Here is a 21,658-nt window from a genome sequence, read left to right as displayed (position 1 = left end):
GGTATATTTATTCTCGTTGATAATAGAATTTCTTCTTATCAGATAAATTCAAATGCCGGTGAAGGTGAAGCTGTGTGGTGCAGACTCACCCTTGATAATAACAAAGTTCATGCAGTGTGTTCTTCCTACTGCCCGCCTGATTCATCCGTTGATGCGCTTACGCAGGTGACAGGGGCAGTTGAAGCGGTGCAAACTGACTTCATGGTTACTGGAGGTGATTTCAATTTGCCTAGTATTGATTGGAGTCATCAATCTCATTTCCTGCCTTATACGGGTCGGTCCAGTCGAGAACTGATTAACGTAGTTGAATTTTTTGCACTGTGTCAAACTGTACTGGAGCCGACACGTGGAAACCATATCTTAGATTTGTTTTTCACGGATCAGCCTGAATTTGTCCGCTCTACTCAGGTACTCCCCGGAATAAGTGATCTCAGTGCTGCACTTTGCGAGATGAACGTTGAACACTTAGGGAGCAGTGGAACTGTAAACAAACGAGTATATAACTACAAAAAACCACGTGTAAGCGGGATAAACAAAGAATTGACTGAGTACCGAATGGTTTTTGAAACTTATGCTGAGAGCTCTGGTGTAATGAAACTATGGTGCATATTTAATGATAAGCTGTTCGATCTGCGGAAGCGCTTTGTTCCTCCATGGGTATTAACGAAAAGAAGAAATTAAAGCAAACATTGGTTTTCTCGGGAGGATCGTAGTCTTACACGCAAAGGCAACGAGCTGAAAGTACATTCAAACGTAAGGCAGCGCTTGCAGAATGGTTGAAGCTACAAGAAATTACAGAAAGAATGAAAAATGCAGTGACAGCAGCGAAATATTCATTCAGCCTGTCACTGCACATGAAACTATACTGAAAAAATTGCGCAGAAACACGACGACTAAGCAGAGACAAATACAAGGGCGAGCGCTGATCCTTGTGTTTCTCTCCGCTTGGTCCTCGTGTTTCAGCGCAATTTTTCCAGTATGCATATCAACTAACTCGCCCAACTTTCTGCTCTCCTGAGTTGAAACTAACCGACAGCCCAAAAGAATTCTGGAATCATGTAAATAAAAATGGAAAAGACGTGTTGCACCCGAAAAGTATTAGGCCGGCACGAGGAAGGAAATGATGGGTTTACTGGCTTGAGTGCTGAGATGCAAGATGGCGTGCAGCCGAGCGGTGCATCTCGCCGGCACGAGAGTCGAGCTCCATTCGGAGGAACTTCGGCGGCTGGTGCTGCTCCTGCTGCGTAAGGCCGCTGCAGCTATACCATCAATTGTGTCTGATGAAAGCATTGTTGAGGATGACGCAGAAAGAGCTCGGTTTTTTAATGAGTATTTTAGCTCTGTTTGCATCTCTGAAATCGATCATGGTGATATGATAACCTCGACCTTCCAGGATGATATTGTTATCAGTACAGATGGTATACAGTCTTGCAGAATCTGAAGGTTGCTAGCGCTGGGTGTCCTAATGACTTGCCAAACAAATTTTATAAACTTTGTGCTCTGTCGGTTGCACCGTACTTAAAGATTATTTCTGAAAAGTCACTTGACGAATCTCGTCTCCCTGATGACTGGAAGATTGCAAGCGTTGTGCGAATTCACAAATCTGGTTCTCGTGACATTGTGTCAAATTATAGGCCAATTTAACTTGGTTTGGTTTGGTTTATGGGGTTTAACGTCCGAAAGCGACTAAGGCTATGAGAGACGCCGTAGTGGAGGGCTCCGGAAATTTCGACCACCTGGGGTTCTTTAACGTGCACTGACATCGCACAGTACACGGGCCTCTAGAATTTCTCCTCCAAAGAAATTATAGCCGCCGCGGCCGGGATCGAACCCGCGTCTTTTGGGTCAGCAGCCGAGCACCATAACCGCTGAGCCACCGCGGCGGCCAATTTAACTTCAGTTGCGTGCAAAACACTTGAGCATATTTTGAATACCATTATAGTATCACATACGGACACACAATCACTGCTTAACCTTCGTCAGCATAGTTTTCTTAAAGGCTTGTCCTGTACTACGCAGTTGTCTGAATTTGCGCATGACCTGGCGGGGCACTGGACGAGCGGCGGAGTGTAGACTGTGTGTTTTTGGATTTTCAAAAAAGCCTTTGACACTTTGACCCATTGTTTACTCGTTAAAAAAATAAATGGCATTTTACAATAAAGCCCTCAAGTGATATCGTGGGTGAAGGATTACCTATATTTACGCCATCAGTTTGTAGCTGTGAGTTGCGCTCAGTCTCAAACGGTGCAAGTTGGCTCCCCAAGGACCCGTGTTGGGGCCACTGTTGTTCTTGCTGTATGTCAATGATATCGGTGACGGAATAGGCTCTAAAATGCGGTTATTTGCGGATGATTGCGTTCTTTATAGAGTAGTCACTCGTTATCGCGATGTTGAAACGTATCAGAATGGCCTGAATAGAATCTGGGACTGGTGCGTTAAATGGAATACGAATTTGAATTTGTCTAAAACAGTTCACATGAGCTTTACAAGAAAAACCTTGACGTTATGTTATGTTATTAACAATAGGCCGTTAGATCAGGTATTCGAATTCATGTCGATTATGTCTGTGCTAAAGCATTGAAAACCCTAGCATTCCTTCGACGAAATGCAAGTGATTTTCCCATGTAATGCCGCGACATGCCTTGCAAGACCTATGTGAGATCGACTCTGTAATACGCGTGCACGGTTTTGGATCCGCCTACTGCTCGATATAAAGATAAGTTGGAGAGGGTGCAAAACATTGCTTCTCGTTTTGTGTCAGGCACACGTGGGTCTCAGTTCAGTGCATCGCGTAGGAAAGAAGCACTCATCTGGGAATTGCCCGTCACGGGCCGAATGAAATTCTGTTTGAAGCTTTTTCAATCTATTTATCACTCAATTGTTCGTGTTGAACGAGAAAAGCATTTGCACCAGCCATATTATAAATCTAAGCGTGTTGACCATGATTTTAAGGTTCGGGAAATTGCGTCAAAAACTGAATTGTTCAGGATGTCTTCATTTCCTAAAACTATTAGGGCGTGGAATAGGCTGCTGAGTGATGTCGTGGATGCTGCATCAAATGATGGTTTCTTTTCTATGTTTTAAATTTATGCACATGTCTAGCGCGTAGCATTTATTTTGCTCTTTTTCTTGCTTTTCATATTTTTTACTCTGCCTGGGAGCAGAGGCGTCAAAATTTCGTTTGGTTTGGTTTATTGGGGTTTAACGTCCCAAAGCGACTGAGACGCCGTAGTGAAGGGCTCCGGAAATTTCGACCACCTGGGGTTCTTTAACGTGCACTGACATCGCACAGCACACGGGCCTCTAGAATTTTGCCTTCAAGAAATTCAGCCGCCGCAGCCGGGATCGAACCCGCGTCTTTCGGGTCAGCAGCCAAGCGGTCAGCAGTCAAAATTTGCGTATTTTATGTATTTCTTCTTATTATTTTTATTTCCTTTTCGGTTGCCCCAACCTATTCAATGTACCCCCCCCCCCCCTTATGTAGAGCGGGGAGTCCTCACTAAAGGACTCATCTACCATCTGTACCCCCCCCCCCCCCACTGTAATGCCTTGACGCTGTCGCTTCTTTGATAAATAAACAAAAAATAAATAAATAGCCACACTATTCAATGTTGTGAAGAATTTGTCACCCATTTCCGTAAACTCATTTACTGTTTGTAAGCCGCTAGCAGGGCAAGCCGGGAGAGCGAAGACTGAAAATACCGATTATAATTTTCAGCTTTCCTTTCCAAATTTGTGCTATAGTTGACATCATCTATAATATCGGGGATGACCTCTTTTACCCGCTGCTCGCTCTTTACATACTTCCATACTTTTTTAGTGTTGTCTTTAATCTTTTCCCCGAGGATGTCAAGATACTCTCTTCCTGGCCTCCGCATCTCTCGTGTTATGGTCTTATTCAGCTTTTTCAAATTACAGTACAGAGAAAGCTGAGACGATTGACAGTACCTGTTTATCAAAGTTCGAATGGCTTTGTTCATCCAATGCTTATCCGTTCGGCACCGCCGCGGTGGCTCAGTGGTTACGGCACTCGGCTGCTGACCCGAAAGACATGTGTTCGATCCCGGCCGCGGCGGCTGAATTTCGATGTAGGCGAAATTCTAGAGGCCCGTGTGCTGTGCGATGTCAGTGCACGTTAAAGAACCCCAGGTGGTCAAAATTTCCGGAGCCCTTTACTATGGCGTCCCTCACAGCCTGAGTCGCTTTGGGACGTTAAACCCCAATAAACCAAACCAAACCTTATCAGTTCGATGTTTTGGCGAAATGACACGTGATGGAACGTACATCTGTAGTAAGGACAATAGTTTTGTTTTGAGCAGATGCCATGCGGAATGCACAGTCAGAAAGGCATCTAGTTCACGCGATATCGAGACATACTCGCCTCTGTCATAGTTACACAGACAGTGGTGGCGGATATCTGGGGCATTTAGCAGTGCAGGATAATCTTGCGATTAGAATTGGATGGTAGCTTAAACCTGGCAGTGTGATGATAGAAGAGATGAGGGTGCGATCATTGCAGAAAATTAAGTCAGGTACATCAGCACTATTTGAGACGATGCTAGTAGGGCACTCAACAAACTGAAATAGAGAATCGGCGTAAAAGAGAAAGCAAAAAAAAAACAATGTGTGATGCAAGGCTCCAAGGAACTAGCATCTTGTGCAGGAGCACTGACACACTTGCGCGAGATTGGCTGAGGCCTACCATATTAGGAAAAGCGGTAGTTCATGTGTTAGTACACCATCTGTGACATTGTATGACAAAGATTTTGCCCTTCTAGATAAATTAGATAAGAGGTGAGTCACCTGTGATTTTTTTTGTATAAATGTCATGTACTTTTCCGCAATAACACAGTTGAAAGTTTGCGCTCCGTCCTGGCTCCCTTGTCTTATTGTGTCGTCTTTGTGTGCGCAAAAAAAAAATTCTGATTTCTGATTCCATTCGAATAATCTTCACTGATAGCGAAACCTGTGTCTTTTAGACCTGAGGCAGCGCCGAGAACTCTGTATTTCTTTGAAGGGTAGAGATTTCGCTATAAACGTTTTCCATCGCTTGAGGAACGCCCGAGTCTATGCGACCTTCCATAGCAGTCGGGCTCATTTCGGCGCTCAGTTTTTCAGCGCAGAAAGTCACAACTCGCGCCTCAGACTATCTGCATCCGAGAAACCGAAAAAGGTTAAGTCGTTCATTTTTGCTCCGTTATCTATTCATCCTGCAGTTTGTGCACTGTCGTAAATGAGCAAGCAACTGTTTCGACACGAGTCGGAATTATTACCATCGATAATTTTTAAGGTGGGGCACATGAAGCACTACCGTCAGCGCGCGACTTCTCGGTTGCTAATTCTGTTACTTCCTGTTAAATGACACGCAGATCAGATCAAAGGGAGCGAATTTCTTCAAGAATGTCATTCCGTTTTTCTAATATTGATGATATCCGCTTTATAATATTAAACATTTCTTGTTCCTGCTCTTCGCTAAATGGTCCAAGATTTTGCTCGACATCCCCGGCAAGCATTAAGAGCAATTTGAAGAACGCCCGACAAATGGCCCCAGAGCCACTCAATCCCAAACAAATTGCGCGACATGCAAGCATATACAAGTATGCAGTGGGATCTGACGCCAATTTTTGTAAACATCTGCCGTTTAGATAGCGACTGGAACAACCAACCTGCATAAGTACGACACGTAAGTTCCTGGCACTCATGGCGGCGTCAGGTCCCCTTATTAGATGTTAGTCAAGGTAAATTAATATAAGAATCTAGTAGCAAGAGATCGCTCATTGAAGGTAACTAAGAGATTATTGATGCAAAATCCAGCCTACTAGTTAAAAATTAATCTATGGTGCCTACTCTGATGACTGATGATCTAGTGGCTCCCGTAATCACTTGCTATATTGAGAAAAGTGAGCACAGATCTGAGAAATCTTGAGCGTCTGTTGAGAAGGCAGACAGAAAAGGGGGCCGGATATGCTCTAATATATACATTCGAAAATTGAAGTCTCCGAGTAAAAATGCCAGAGATGACAGAAAGCGTATATGTGCTATTATTGCGTAAGTGAGCACCTTCTTAACGCTTCATTAATTGACTTCATACGGCGAAGATGTTTGCCAAGACGGATTTTGTTTTACTTTAGTTTTTAATTTGCAGCAGAATTTTGAGTCTCACGTCAGTCTTAAATAATGAAAAATTTCAAGGATTCCAGGTTCTTTAAATGAGTAATTGACTGGTGAGATTCGAGTGAGTGCCACGCGGACGCGCTTGGCGCACGGCTGATTTTTCGGTGTTGATGCATCATTACTACGCTCGTTGCGTTTATGCGAAAACTTTCCCGGCGCATAGGTGGCTCGGCCGCATAAACTGAGCTATATAGTGCGCTGTTACTCACCTGCAGAGACGTACAGGTGCGAACCGACGTCTCCTTCCCGGATGACTAGCGTTCCAGCATCGAAGACCTGCGGGTACATGCAGTCCACCACCTCCCGCACCTGCGACGAGTCTAGGTTCTTCAGGAAGTCGTTCTCCATGATGGCGTCCTTGATAAGCTGCTTAGACCTGCACGGTGCCACACACGCGAGGCGGTCAAGCGAGCGCGAATGTTTGCAGAAATGGCCGTGCTAGGAATCAAAAGCCGTTCAATTTCTATCCCACTACTGGCTTGCATATACGGTACACATTTGCTGTGTTTGCTTTTGTGTAGTTTTTAAGCCAGCTTGCGAGTCCGAAATAGACAAGAACGATGATGGCAATGAACAGAACGAATTTGAAGCAAAAGAAGCAATGCGGACGACCGGAACATTGATAATAATTCGGTGCTTCCTTTGGCCCCGTCAAATCAGCCAGCGTGTCACAAGCATTCGCGCCTCACGGATCAACCAGCCTTCCTTCACTGACAGGCTGCACAACCCAGGAGGCTTCAAGTAGTTGCTCTACTCAATAGGTTACCGGCTGGCTGCAAAAAATGGACTATGGCAGTTACTCTCATTTCTCGCCTTTGTTGGCTTGCAATGCAGTTATGAGAACTGAAAACGTCTCGTAATACATTACACTTTCATTACTTCACGTATCGGTAACATCGCTTGTGTCGCTGTTGTCATCGCCATCATCGCTCTTTTACTAACATAGGATGTGTCTGTCGTCAAGAACAATTGGTAAACTTCATTTCTGCGATGCTGCTTGATGGTGTGAACTTCCCTTCTGTTCCGAGACGAATATAACAACGCCATCACGCCTTGTCTTGCACGTCTAGAACTTGCAGGACAGCCACGGCCTCTACAAGTCAACCCTCGAGCTGCTCTCAAATTGAAAGCAGCAGTTTGTTTCGAAGCAGATAGTTTGGTGTCTTGAAAGACACCGCTGAAAGCATGCCATAAAATCTCCCCATGCAATTTTCGACATCTTGGGACGCAGCGTTCCCAGGGACTGCGAGGAAACAGAAAAACTACCTTCTTTCGCGGAGAAGCGCACTCGCGTTTGCACGCTACACCTGCTGAGGCGAGTGGCGTACCTGAAGTCCTTGGGGTGGTGCGAAACGTCCACATCCAGCACTAGGGTGCGGCAGGTGGCGCTCTCTCCAGAGACGCCCTGCTTTTTCTGCAGGGTGCTCTGGCCGGCCATGGAGTGATGCTGGTGGATAGTGGCCAGCAGGTCGGGACGGCCGTCCTTGGACGTCGCCTGCAGCACCGACTGCGCAAAAGAGCACGCCCGGTTGAGCATGTACCACGTGGCACGGGCCGCGACATGGGGGTATAGAAAACAATTGGCGAAGCCCAGGCCGCCTGTCAGCATTTCCTCACCTGACAGTGCATCGCGCAGCCACGCTGTTTGCATATAGGTTGAATTAAAGCTCACAGTGTGAAATGGCGCAAAGAAGCTTAACTGCAAGAGAGGAGACACGAAAAGTTTGGCGCTTGTGCTTGTTCTGAGTCACTGAAGTGGCAGGCCCTACTCTCCTTCGTCACAACATGTTCCTACGCAGCAGGAAAAAGCTCCGGCGAATGGAGGCGGAGGGGCAGAGGGAAGAGGAAGCACGATATTCCAAGCAAAAAAACCCTCATGCTAGAAACCGAGTCCAAATAACAACGCCGAACGTGTTGCTTGCTTAGCTATTCATTACAGGGGCCTTCAAGAGTGACGCCAAGTTGGTTTCACGGGCACAATAAGCGATGAAAGCATCAAAGGAAGAACCAGGCACTACAAGAACCACTTCATCATACTCTGTTTACGTGCCCGAAGTCTTGGAGAAATGAAACGCGTGAATGATAATCGGAAGCTGCAGTCGGAAAAATGATCGAAAGGTGACCTTGCTCTACAACGCTCCGCATGAGGAATATAGAGCAATGCGATGACAACAATTATGCAAACGAATTCTGTTATAACAATCACCTATGGAATGGGAGTGAGAAAGTGGGCGCTAAAAAAAATGCCCTGGTGGCTAGGACCCTGGTCTTAATTTAGTGTCTTTTGTTTTGCGCACATTAAGTTCTTTCTAAATCAGCAGCGAAAATTTCCCTGCAGTATTTCGGTAGACTGTATCGACGGCGAGTCGTGCTTAAGCGTACATGCGGCCTGAGGGGCTTCTGTTTTGATGCCGTGGTAATGAGAGGAAGTAAACGTGAAAACAATGAAAACCACCGCTATCATTCTACAGCGATGTTTCGGTCAACAGATATTTTACGCACAGCTCTATAAAGTAGAATTCGAAAGAGAAAAATCTCCATCGACAATTGCGGTATTTTTTCTGAATTAGAGGCGGAAAAATTTAATCGCAGCTACAATCAATAGGCGTGTTTTTGGCGTGTTCCATTTTGGAACATTGAAATTTTTCGGATAGAAATTGCGACTCGTCTCAAAGAACTTTAATCGTCTGCGAAGTGAATATTGCTTCTTCCTGTTATCTTAAGTTGGTGTAGAGATTGTATGCAACATTGTAAATAGCTTCCTCTGTGCCCGCTCCTCTTCCTCTATTTCCCGTCATCCGGCTGTCTTCAGATGCCAGCTCTGCAGTTATGTTGCGGTCGGCTCGTTTCCTTTCCTCTGTTGCCACAATAAACATTAGGACCACCACCTATCTGAAGGCAAGTTTGCTGCATATTTGCAGGGCACAAGGAACGAAATTCAGAATGCTTGAAAATCTATTCTTTAAGCGAGCGAGGTGTACGATGATTTCCAACCTATTACTGGCGGGACGGCATTTCATGAGCAGTCACGTTTACAGCCTGAGGTTTCGTATGGACGTTCCCGAATGCACACATGGGGCTACGATTCGCGATCACGCGATCATCTTCTCCACCTGCCACCGTCGCACTGAGGTGAAACGCGCGTTCACCTGGGATCACCCATAGCTTACCGCTTCTTGATACCTCAAATGGCACGACGCTTCTTCGAAATCTTCAGAACGCCTTTAGTATGCTACACGTAGCTATCAGGTGAGGGCACGATAACACAAGACAGGCTCGTCTTAGTTAGCACGAACTTTGGGACGCTGCTCGCAAACGTGCTGCTCGAAAGCACCCACAAATTAGTAGTCATTCATTTCGTGCACAACAGCTGATCTCCACGGAATCTTACGTGATGTTGGAAAGTGACAGGCAGCAGTGTCACCTGACGTTGAATTTTGTTACTACCGATCATCTATGTTGGAAGAAAGTAACGTTTCGGTAATACCCAGGGCTAGGGAAAGACAAGCATGGTTTTGTTCTTTCATAATCATCATCATCATCATCATCATTATCCTGACTACGCCGACTGCAGGGCAAACGCCTCTCCCATATCACTTTAATTAACCCTGTCATTTGCCAGTTGCGGCCCCGTATCCCCGCAAGCTTCTTAATCCCATCCACCCACCTAATTTTCTGCCGCCCCCTGCTACGCTTGCCTACTATTGGAATCCACTCCGTTACCCTTAAGGACCAGCGGTTATCCTGCCTTCGCATTACGTGCCCTGCCCAAGCCCATTTCTTCATCTTGATTTCGACTAGGGTGTCATTAACCCGCGTTTGTTCTCTCACCCACTCCGCCCACTTCCGATTTTTAACGTCACAGCTCTCATTTTTCTTTCCATAGCTCCCTCCGTTTTCCTTAACTTAAGCTGAACTATCTGTGTTAGCCTCCACGTTTCTCCGCCACAGGTGAGTACCGTTAAGATACAGCTGTTGTATACTTTTACTTTTCTCTAAAAAATATGCATCATTATTCACTACTTTAGTACTGGCTTGTTCAATTGAAGGCTGTTTTTTTTTTTACGGTAGGACGCAACAAATTCTTGGCAGCGGCCATGTCCACAATATAGCGGTTTACGAATGATTATTCTAAGTTTTTTTAATGCACGGATAAAGCAACTTAGAACCGCGATGTTGTCCACAGTCATCAAACTGTAGGCAATAACAACAATTTCGAAGAAGGGTGCATTTTGAGTGAGAATAAAAATTTGTGTTTCCGTTTTCCAACATTGCCATGCAAAAGGTTTATGGTGATGTTCACAGAACTGGAGCTCTTGTCACATTATGCATAGTTTAACTAATGTAATTATAACAATCGATGTGCACAGCTTTTAATATTCCAGCACATGAATCAATCAGCTTTCCACATTAGTAGATTCTGTAGTTAGCATGATTGTTCAGACATGGTGAAGTTGCGTGAAAAGAACGCACTCAGCACAGTATACGCAGCACGCAGCACAGCATTTTTATCGCCGTGGATATTTGTGGGAAGAAATATAAAACGAGCATGCGCAAACAGGAAGCACAGAGCACTTCGGAGACACGAAAGCATCAACTTACAGCATCTTCTCTAGAAACGCTACCTGACTTTTGTATAGCACAATTACGTGTCGCTGATGCAGTCGTGCTCTTCTTTCTTTATAAAGTCTGGCGCCCTAAGTTCTTGCGCGATAGTATTTCGGCTGTTGCCTAGACATTATTTAGACTTGAGTGACAGATTTTAATGGCCCTAAAATGTTTAGGTAAACGGATCCGTCCCTCGTCGATAAGGAGTTCTCGCGTGTACAACCATTCTCACCGCGTACAGCCTGCCTTACGTAAGTTTGCCAACAGGTTAGTGGTATCTTGTAGACAATCCCAGCACAGCATTCCAGAAAGGGTGTCACATGCTTTTTTCACAACGAGTTTTCTTCCTTTTTCTTTGCTGATGCGGGGCCGTAATTTCGCCAGTTTGAACGGTGCTCTAAACACGTTTCACTTCACCGCCACGTTTTGCGGTTGTGTGACAACTCATGCACATATGGCGTCAACTTACGAAGCAGCAATACGAAAGTCACAGCATTGATTGAAGCTGTTCTATATCAGCAAGAAAGGTAGTTTTTGCGCCAGCAAAAGATCGATATCTTAGTATAAGGATGAGAAAAAGTTTTTTGAGCGATTCTTATTATGTAAGACTTGATGCGTGGATAGGTTCTTTGCGCAGGCGCTGGCTGAGTGTATATACGTATGTGTTTTCTGCAAAATAAAGTACTTGTGAATGGCGCTGTGCCTCGTTCTCTTCTCTTGCGTGTGTGCGTGTGTGTGGTTTTTGGCACCTTTAAATTACAGTGATGGTTTGGTTTATTGGGGTTTAACGTCCCGAAGCAACTCAGGCTATTAGGGATGCCGTAGTGAAGGGCCCCGGAAATTTCGACCGCCTGGGGTTCTTTAACGCGCTCTGACATCGCACAGTACACGGGCCTCTAGAACTTCGCCTCCATCAAAATTCGGCCGCCGCGGCCGGGATCGAACCCGCGTCTTTCGGGTCAGCAGCCGAGCGCCGTAACCACTGAGCCACCGCGGCGGGAAATTACAGTAATCAATTACCAACAAGCTCAATAACACGTTCTCTTAAGCTACATGTATCAAAAGATGTTAGTTAATCGAGGTGCTACACAAGACGGAAGCATCTGCCATGACGTTGCAGATAATGCGCTTTGTCAAGTGAAATAAAAGAAGAACTAATATAAGACTGACGATCTCAAGTGAAACAACAGCTAATATAAGTCTGAAGAAGTTCCATAAAAACTGACTACGGATATGCCTTCGAAGAGTCGGAGTTCGGGCTAGTGGGTTGTCAACATGATGATCCATAGCGCACAAAATTGAAGGGACACAGCAAAAGCGCGGAACTTCCACTGAACGATCTTTATTTGGCGCTGACAACCTTATAAAGATCACGTAAGCTACAGGTATAGATGACTAACAACGATTATCTTTTCAAGTTCATGATGTGTCAAGGAATGAGAAAAAACACAATTCAAGCCACCAATCAATGAGCACCTTTCACACTATCCCCTGCTGCCTTGAATCTCAGAAAGCTATGTCTTTCCTAGATAATGACACCGAAGGATCACTAACACAATTTTCCAATTCCTCTTTTTCCATCGCTGAAGCTTCAATCATCTCCCTCATTTTTTTATCACTATTTTTTCGTAATACTGAACACTCCTCAAACTTAGGCGCGCACTTGTGACAATGGCAGTGACAAGCCAAATTACCTGGCCCCTCATCTCTAACGTTTCTGTAGTGCTCGCTGAGTCGCTTGTTCAGGCACCGGCCTGTCTGTCCAGTATAAAACTTGCCACATGAAAGCAGCAACCTGCATAAACGTTATCGGTGCACGTTACAAAGGGGTTCTGATGCCGTACAGAGGAGGCGTTCCTACCCTGCTCATCGGGACATGTGTCCTCACACATGCGGGACAAGATTCCTGGGGCTGACATGAAAAATTTAACTCCAATTTTCTTCAGAAGAGCAAGTTGCTGGGCTAGTTGGTGCTGTTGCATCGTGGTGGAGCAGCGCAAAGGACGGGACACAAGAAACAAGGAAGGACGTACACAAGCTCTGACTATCAACTGAATTTTTATTACGAAATACAGAGAATATATAGCAATCATGAGGGGGTGCAACATAGATAAAAAGGTTGCTCGGTCACCGGAATCCAGAAGACAGTCACGTCAGTAGATAAAGTATATTGGTAAATGTGGTGGCGGTGAAAGACGATAAAGAGAAGCGGAGGGTGTATAGGGCCAAGGCGCGAAATAACGGATGATCGGTAGCTTTTAGCCCCTTTTGGGCGACCTCTTCTTTCATTACCGATCATCCGTTATTTCGCGCCTTGGCCCTATACACCTTCCGCTTTACTTTTATCGTCTTTCACCGCCACCACATTTACCAATATACTTTATCTACTGACGTGGCTGCCTTCTGGATTCCGGTGACCGAGCAACCTTTTTATCTATGTTCCACCCCCTCATGATTGCTATATATTCTCTGTATTTTGTAATAAAAGTTCAGTTGATAGTCAGCGCCTGTGTACGTCCTTCCTTGTTTCTTGTGTCCCGTCCTTTGCGCTGCTCCACCACGATCCAATTTTCTCTCCAATCTTTTCGAGGCCGTGGGATAGCCTGTGAATATACGGCATTACTTCAATTTTGTTGGGACATTCCTTTTTATCTGTCAACCTTGGGTTTTTTTCTTTGCGCATACTTTCTGTTACTGCTACTACGAGGTACCTCGGGTAACCCGCTTCCTGAAGGCGATCTACCTGATTACTGAAACTTGTCATTAGGCATGTGCATGACTTATTGCGTGACTTATACGCAATGCCTTGTGACCTCGAGAGTACCAGAAGCTTGGAAGGACGCTAACATTATCTTAATTCATAAGAAAGGAGACGTCAAGTACTTGAAGAATTACAGACCAATCAGCTTATTGTCCGTTGCCTACAAGGTATTTACTAAGGTAATCGCTAATAGAGTCAGGACAACCTTGGACTTTAGTCAACCAAATGATCAGGCAGGCTTTCGTAAAGGATACTCGACAATAGATCACATTCACACTATCAATCAGGTGATAGAGAAATGCGCAGAATATAACCAACCCCTATATATAGCCTTCATTGATTACGAGAAAGCATTTGACTCAGTGGAAACCTCAGCTGTCATGCAGGCATTGCGGAATCAGAGTGTAGAAGAGTGCTATGTGAAAATATTGGAAGATATTTATAACGATTGCGCAGCTACTATAGTTCTCCATAAAGTCAGCAATAAAATTCCAATACGGAAAGGTGTCAGGCAGGGAGACACGATTTCGCCAATGCTCTTCACTGCCTGCTTACAGGAGGTTTTCCGGTGTCTGGAATGGGAACAGTTGGGGATAAGAGTTAATGGAGAATACCTGAGTAATTTGCGATTCGCTGATGACATTGCCTTGCTAAGCCACTCAGGGCAAGAACTGCAAAGCATGATCAATCAGTTAGACAGGCAGAGCAGAACGGTGGGGCTAAGAATTAACATGCAGAAAACCAAAGTAATGTTCAACAGCCTAGCAAGGGAACAGCAGTTCGCCATTGGTAGCGAGGTGCTGGAAGTAGTAAGAGAATATGTCTACTTAGGGCAGGTAGTGACCGCAGATCCGGATCATGAGAGGGAAATAACTAGAAGAATAAGAATGGGGTGGAGCGCATATGGCAAGTTCTCTCAGATCATGAATGGTAGCTTACCAATATCCCTGAAGAGAAAAGTATACAACAGCTGTATCCTACCGGTACTCACCTATGGGGCAGAAACATGGAGGCTAACAAAGAGAGTTCAGCTTAAGTTGAGAACAACGCAGCGAGCTATAGAAAGGAAAATGATAGGTGTAACGTTAAGAGATCGAAAGCGGGCGGAGTGGGTGAGGGAACAAACACGGGTTAATGACATCTTAGTTGAAATCAAGAGGAAGAAATGGGCTTGGGCAGGGCATGTAATGCGAAGGCAAGATAACCGCTGGTCCTTAAGGGTAACGGAGTGGATTCCAAGAGAAAGCAAACGTAGCAGGGGACGGCAGAAAGTTAGGTGGGCGGATGAGATTAAGAAGTTTGCGGGGATACAGTGGCGGCAACTGACAAAGGACAGGGTTAATTGGAGAGACATGGGAGAGGCCTTTGCCCTGCAGTGGGTGTAGTCAGGCTGATGATAATGATGATGACTTATTTACTGCATTAGACAGGCATGTTTTTACTACTCCTCTTTTAACCAACTTCGTATGTGCCGATGTAAACGGTAAGAGAGCTTTATTCCCTCTAGGCTCATACATCCAGCAAACTTGACCCGAAGAAACTAGTTTTAAATAAAGAAACCGGATCATACCCTCAACAGGAAGCTCGTGAGTAATTGACAGTGGCTCAAGACACTTCGCAAAGGTAGATATTGTGCTTTCTGCTACCTGAAGAAACCTTCTACTACTCTTCCAAAGAACAACCTAGTAATCACCAAGTAATCAACCAAGTAAAAACGAGGGAGATAATTGAAGCTTCAGCGAAGGAAAAAGAGGGGTTGGAAAATTGTGTTAGTGATCCTTCGGTGTCATTATCAAGGAAAGACTTAGCTTTTTTGGATTCAAGGCAGCGGGCGATAGTGTGAAACGTGTTCACTGATTGGTGGCTTGAATTGTGTTTCTTCTCATACCTTGACACATCGTGAACTTGACAAGATAATCGTTGCTAGTCATCTATACCTGTACCTTACGTGATCTTTATAAGGTTGCCCGCGCCAAATAAAGATCGCTCAGTGGGAGTTTAGCGCTTGTGTTGTGTCCCTTCAATTTTGTGCGCTATGGATCCTCAGATATACCTTCCGTGTTCTGGAATGAAATTTTTCTGGGGTCCTTCTACGCGTGCTCTTATCGATTCGAATAAGTATGCATGTGGTACGACGCCGAAAAGGTCTTCGACATCCATCTAAAACGCAAAACCAATTGACTGGCACTGCTCTAGGCAATATTTTACGTCTCTTTCACTTTTTGTGATTGAAGCACGCTTTACTTATTGGCAGCGCCCGCCCGGTATCCTGTCTTGTGTATGTCCTTTTCGCGCAACTTTCCCATGTCTCAAGACTTGCAGCAACTGGCCCGATGACATGCACTACTGAAGTGCAATTCTTCAACTACGTGCCCATCTTGAAGCGTTCATTCAGTGCGTCCTTATGTGGCTGCCGTGGTTACTCTCATAGTAGCTGTACTCAACGAGCAAGAACACTCACATTCTGCCATAGGAAGGTTCTGCTGCTTGGTGAAATAACTGCCGTTTTTTGGAAGTTATCAGCCGTCAACTGAACATGCGAATTGCGTGTGTAAAATACTGAGATCTGAGATGTGTCGACAAGGCCACCTCTTTCAGGATTGATTATATGCTGTTTGTTACGAGTGCAAAGACTTCTAGTCACGCAAATTACGGAGAGGTAGTGCAACTGCTGCCGTTTGCCAGCCTTTGAGGCTAATGGAAAAACCAAGGATGGCTGCCACACCAGTCGCGGCCTCATGGTGTTGGTGACGTGCACGTTCCTGATATAATATCGTGAGTTTTGATGAAAGGACCTAAATATAGCTGCGAAGCTTCAGTACAAGCCCATGAACTCCTGGCAGTGAATCGAGCAGTGGCCAGGAAAACACATGGCGAGAACAAGCAGAGCTCTATTTTGTAAGGAATGGACAGCTTGTCAAGATCCGTTGACAAGCCCTCATCTGCAAGAATCTAACAAGAATAGGGAGCTGTGGTTTGTTGCTGGCAAGGAGAGGGGATTTGTCGTTTTGCATTCGCGCATCTACAATGAGAAGGCAGTACAAGGACTAAAAGATAACCTCAACCGGGTCACTATTGTGAAAAGATTCAACAGCAAGAAAGGGTAATTCTAGAAAGGTTTGGGTCTCTTTCGAGTGAATCTAGCGATGGGCAGGTGTAGAGAGAACTCGTTGAATGGATTTTTTCAAGGCAAAACCTCACAAACCCGGCAAACCGTTTCGGGCAGTTGCCACTGAAAGGTGCTGACGGAAGTTCCTGGTTAGATTCTATTTACGTGTTTCACCAAACTGTATGTAAAAGATCCTTGCTTCACAAAATGTTTAAAACGTGTGACAGGTTAACAGAAAGAGAGTCTATTAACTAGGTTAGCTTGTCGGTGGATGTGGGAAGCGTTTTTTGCTGCAAACTGCGTGCAGACATTTTGAATAGCAGGAAGAAGTTTCATTGCAGAACTGTGCAGTAATTTCTGTAAATAAGTTTATGAAACTATTTGGTTTAGCTTAATCGCGGTTTTATTTATTATACAAAGATCATTATGTTAGCTTATGTTAGGTATGTGTATGATTTTTTCAGTTCTCTTGAACGAACACCACGCTATAATAATCATATCGCGAATGAGGTTTTATATTAGTTTTCACACCTCGGACAAGGACTACTTTTTACGCATGAAATGCCTTCTGAGGGCGCACTGGAGTTTTTAAACATCCCCGTGATTTTCACGAACGAGATTTTTTGCTCGCTCTGTCACCCCAAACTGCAGAAAGATCACTTACATTATGAATCAGCCAATTCGAAAATCGTTAGGAGCGGGATTGCGCTCAGTGTCCAGAGTCTGCGCTCCTGAACTAATGACCACACAGAATGCAGGAAACGTTCAGTGGCCAGATGTGCACGCTCATCTTATGTAAACGCGAAAGAGCGTCGCAGAGAAGCGAGTCGCATCAAAACGCATTTCCGGCGGACCAGGAGAATGGTGAGGGAGTCTTCTCGAAGCGTGAGCTGCCGAAGCCAGCAAGAAACCAGAAATTGCAGCATCCTAAAAAGCGGAAGGGACCAAGCCGCGACTATGAATTCGGAACAGGCACTTATAGTTCTCTTGCCAGCTACCACGTGGCACATACATGGTCTGTTCTGAAAGTAGTAGGACTCATTTTTTTAAACAAAATTTATTGAAGGGAATAGTACAAACGATTACACTTTTTCAAGGTAGCACCCTTCCGCACCTACACGCTGCTGCCAATGAGTTTTACAGTTTTCGTACGCCTCCAGGACCACCTGGACCGGAATGCTGTTTAGCTCCCTCGTCACGGCTTGTTGAACCGCCTCTACCGGTCCGTGATGTTTCCCTCGAGCGTCGATTTTATTCTCGGGAATAGAAAAACGTCTGGCGGGGCCAAGTAGAGGCTGTAGGGGGGCTAAGGCAGCGTTGCCGCCTTGTGCTGGACAAAAAATCGGGGTCCTCATTCAGATGATGAATGAGGACCTTTTCCTCCTCTGAAAACACTCCCGGCACCAACTTCGCGCACGCTTTCCTCATGGATAAGTTTTCTGTCACGATCCCAAAAACTTGGGTTTGAGGAATGCTCAAGTCATCAGCAATGTTTCTGATACTCATTCCACGATCACTGTTCAGTAAATCTTTTCCTCGCTACAGATTTTCGTGGGTCTTGCTGGCAGAAGGCCGTCTGAAGCGGTCGTCTTCCACCACTCTTTCCTTACCTTCTCGGAAAAGCTTGTGCCACTCAAGAACACCTGATCTACCCATGGAAGCGTCACCGTAGGCCTCCTTAATCATGTTGAGAGTCTCTTTGTCCGTTTTACCAAGATTTACTCAAAATTTGATCGCGTATCGCTGATCCAGTAAACGCTGGACGATTCTGCGTGACGAGACGTTTCGACAGGGGTTCACAGTACAAGCGACCGCCTCTCTTCAACGGCCGAGAGCCGACTGCCAATTTTCCCCAGCATTCCCAATATCCCCCTTCAACGATCCTGCACGCGCAGACCACCTCTCGTCCGCCCGTTCGCCCAGGAAAAAACCAGTCCTACTACTTTCAGAACAGACCCTGTATCTCTTTGAACATTCATAAACAGCGCGTTGACATCACCTGTGACGTACCTAAGAAAGAAGCAGAGCAACCGTGGTGCTGCAAAAGGGAACGTAATAGGCCGCTATACTTAGAGACAGTCGCTGGGTGCTGTCCTGAATTTCTGGCAATGACTACGACACAGGGCGGCACCACCATCGTGAGGGCATCAGTATACTGCCGTGCAAGCAGTGGCCCATGGCCGTAGCGCCAGCTCCTATGCAGCTCTTTCGCAGTCATGTTATTGAAAGTTTTTCGAAGTGCCAGGGTAGAAGCAAGTTTATTCGACATTGATTATTCGACATTTCATTCGACATTCGCATGGTTCAGCAGGATGCGTTGTTGGGCAAGTTGGTTCATATTGCATTAGAAAGATGGGACGCGCACATGGAACAATCATATAAAATCACAACCACATATACCCGCAGGGTTCGTGCTCAGCGAATGATTTATCTTTAAAGAACAAAACAACGCAACAAAAACGAAAGACGAGGGAAAGGATAGAAACGTACAAACTCTAATGATTTATGCGGTCTCTCTAAAGGTGTAGAAAGCGAAATATGCCGATGATGGCTAAGTTCGACGAACCGGCAAGTTTTAAAACGCCTTGTTTATCAGGTGCGATATACACAAGAATAAAGCTTGAAAATATAATTTCATGTCCTTAAAACTGTAGTAAAAAGTTTACGGCGTGCAGTGATAATGCAAATGCGGCCAAATGCTGCAACTGAGTACTGTAGTTAGTTCTCAAAATGTCAGGCTAAGATGACACAAGTGAAATCGTCATTTCTACTTTTTTGTGTGAAACGAGCGAAGCGGAAGAGCAAGCCCCGTACGCAACCGAGTAATCTGCAACCTTCGGCGCTGAAAAGCAATACTGAGAATGCCTACGCAAACCAAAATTTCGCTCGTCTCGCGGGTAGGAGCAGACTTTCCCAAGCTGGTTTGGTTTGGTTTATTGGCGTTTAACGCCCCAAAGCAACTCAGGCTATGAAGGACGCCGTAGTGAAGGGCTCCGGAAATTTCGACCACCTGGGGTTCTTTAACGTGCACTGACATCGCACAGCACACGGGCCTTTAGAATTTCGCCTTCATCCAAATTCCGCCGCCGCGGCCGGGATCGAACCCTCGTCTTTTGGGTCAGCAGCCGAGCGCCGTAACCACTGAGCCACCGCGGCGAAGCCTAAGAAAGAGTGACACTAAATGGCTGCAAATCTTAAAAGCGCGCAACTCTGCATCCAAAGCGTCAAGTCATTCATTATCAACGTCAAAGCATTATTTATGGCCTCCGCTTTCAGACGCCGCCGCGGTGGCTCACGGGTTATGGTGCTCCGCTGCTGACGCGAAAGACGCGCGTTCGGTACGGGCTGTGGCGGTCGTATTTGGATTCAAGCGAAATGATCAAAGCCCCCCAGATGGGCTGTCCACTACCGCATCTCTCGTAGCCTGAGTCGCTTGGGTCGTTATACCGCATCAACCAAACCAAGCCAAACCAGTTTCAGTCATCGGCAGCCCATTCGTCGAGTGAACGCGCTCCTGGTTTTCAACGTTACTTCCGAATTTCCTTTTCGCGTCTGTGTATCAGAATGCGAAGGGTGATTCCAGGCTCTTAATTGTGGATACAGAAATAAACATTTTTCCCCAATACAGCACGATTTCAAAGCCGGCTGTACTCATGAGCATTTAGGCTGTATTTTACTACGCTATGCCCGCTGCATGAAAGGCAAATATAGCCGGTGCTTCGCCCTAGAAAAATGTCGCCGCACGTGTCCCGTTTCCCCGAAAACAAGCTCACATTTTTTCATCAAAACCGGCGTAGAAGGTCCGTGTAAGGAAGTCTTGGTGATAGAGTGTGAGTTTTCCGTTCTGCTCTCATGAGCAGTGGAGGCTGCCTATGCCGAGTGTTGCCCCAATGAATGGGACCGAAAATGTCATCGACACCACCGCAATGACGGCAACAAGCCCCTGCTCGAAGCACATTTCAGCAAGGCTCTCTCCGAAACACTTTCACTGCAGTAACGGCACTTATTTTCGCCGCTACAGCAGTGATTTCTGCGCTCTAGTGATTTAGTTTTTATTTTAGGCTGTCTAACCAGCAGCTCAACAATCAGATTAGTTCTTAGTTTTTCCCCCGCGATAAAGGCCATCACATCTTGCATATTCGCGGCGCGCCTGGTGCCATCATGAGAGCTAAGCGTCAACTTTGTGCCACCATTTCCTTTATCGCAAAGCGTCAGTTGTTTGCAACAACAAAGGACAGACCATCCCCCCCCCCTCTCACGTACCCCTCACCTGCCCCACGCGCAACGTACATAAAAAACGGTCCTTTTTCCTTCAAATTCGGTGCTTCACAGAGTGGAGAAAACTAGGCAGTAGTTTCAAAGTGCGAACAGCAGAGGTTGGGGGACTGTGCTTCTGCACAGCGTGCGACTGCAACCAAATCTAGCGGCTAACGCAGGCAAACATAGGAAGAAAAATGTTCCAAGTAGTTCACTGAGGACACCTAACGCCACAGAATGCCAGTGTGCCCGCCAAACTTACATGCAAGGCACACCGCGCCTTGTGCATGATTCAGTGCGAAGCCACCGCCCCTGCGTATTGTACTGAGATTGGGAGAAATGTGACAGGAATCCATTCCTCGCCTCTGCCCCCCACCCCCCTCTTCGTTTTACTCGTCCCCATATGTCCCTTCGGCTCAGACTATTCCTCGAGCCCAGAGAGACAAGCAAAACGATGCGGACACCCGTGGAAACCGTGGCCACGGGGAAGGACTTTTTTTGCGGTCGGGAAGTAACGATAAAGCGGCCCAGCGGGTGTCGCAAGCTTTAATCTTGGATGCGGAGGCAAAGCACGGCCGCGCGCGCAAGACTTGGTCTTCGTTATCCGGGGCCGTGCATGCACATATTGCAGAGCGGGCGGTGCACTCGCTACGCGCTCGCGGCGTCGCGACATCATCGCTGCGAGAAAGTGCTAGAAATCATCCCGAGCGTCGCAGTGTAGACGCCGCGGCCCGCTTTGGCGTCGAGTA

At 46.0% G+C, this 21,658-nt stretch overlaps 1 protein-coding gene across 1 annotated transcript in view; it reads right to left on the bottom strand.

The window, feature by feature from the left end:
• LOC149325953 (cGMP-dependent protein kinase, isozyme 1-like) overlaps nucleotides 1-21,658 on the bottom strand; it is a 387,178-nt gene that overhangs the window by 223,992 nt on the left and 141,528 nt on the right. The window contains exons 2-3 of the mRNA XM_089562935.1: nucleotides 7,503-7,681; nucleotides 6,384-6,550 (exon numbers count right to left, since the gene is read on the bottom strand). Coding sequence (XP_089419061.1) covers nucleotides 6,384-6,550; nucleotides 7,503-7,612 — 277 coding nt within the window. The 5' untranslated portion in view covers nucleotides 7,613-7,681. The remainder of the gene's footprint in view (nucleotides 1-6,383; nucleotides 6,551-7,502; nucleotides 7,682-21,658) is intronic.

This window comes from Amblyomma mixtum, chromosome 10 (assembly GCF_055824585.1).
Source record: "Amblyomma mixtum isolate Tamu chromosome 10, ASM5582458v1, whole genome shotgun sequence".
NCBI lineage: Eukaryota > Metazoa > Arthropoda > Arachnida > Ixodida > Ixodidae > Amblyomma > Amblyomma mixtum.
The sequence above is the reverse complement of the archived record's forward strand: the minus strand, read 5'-3'. Positions and strand labels throughout refer to the sequence as shown.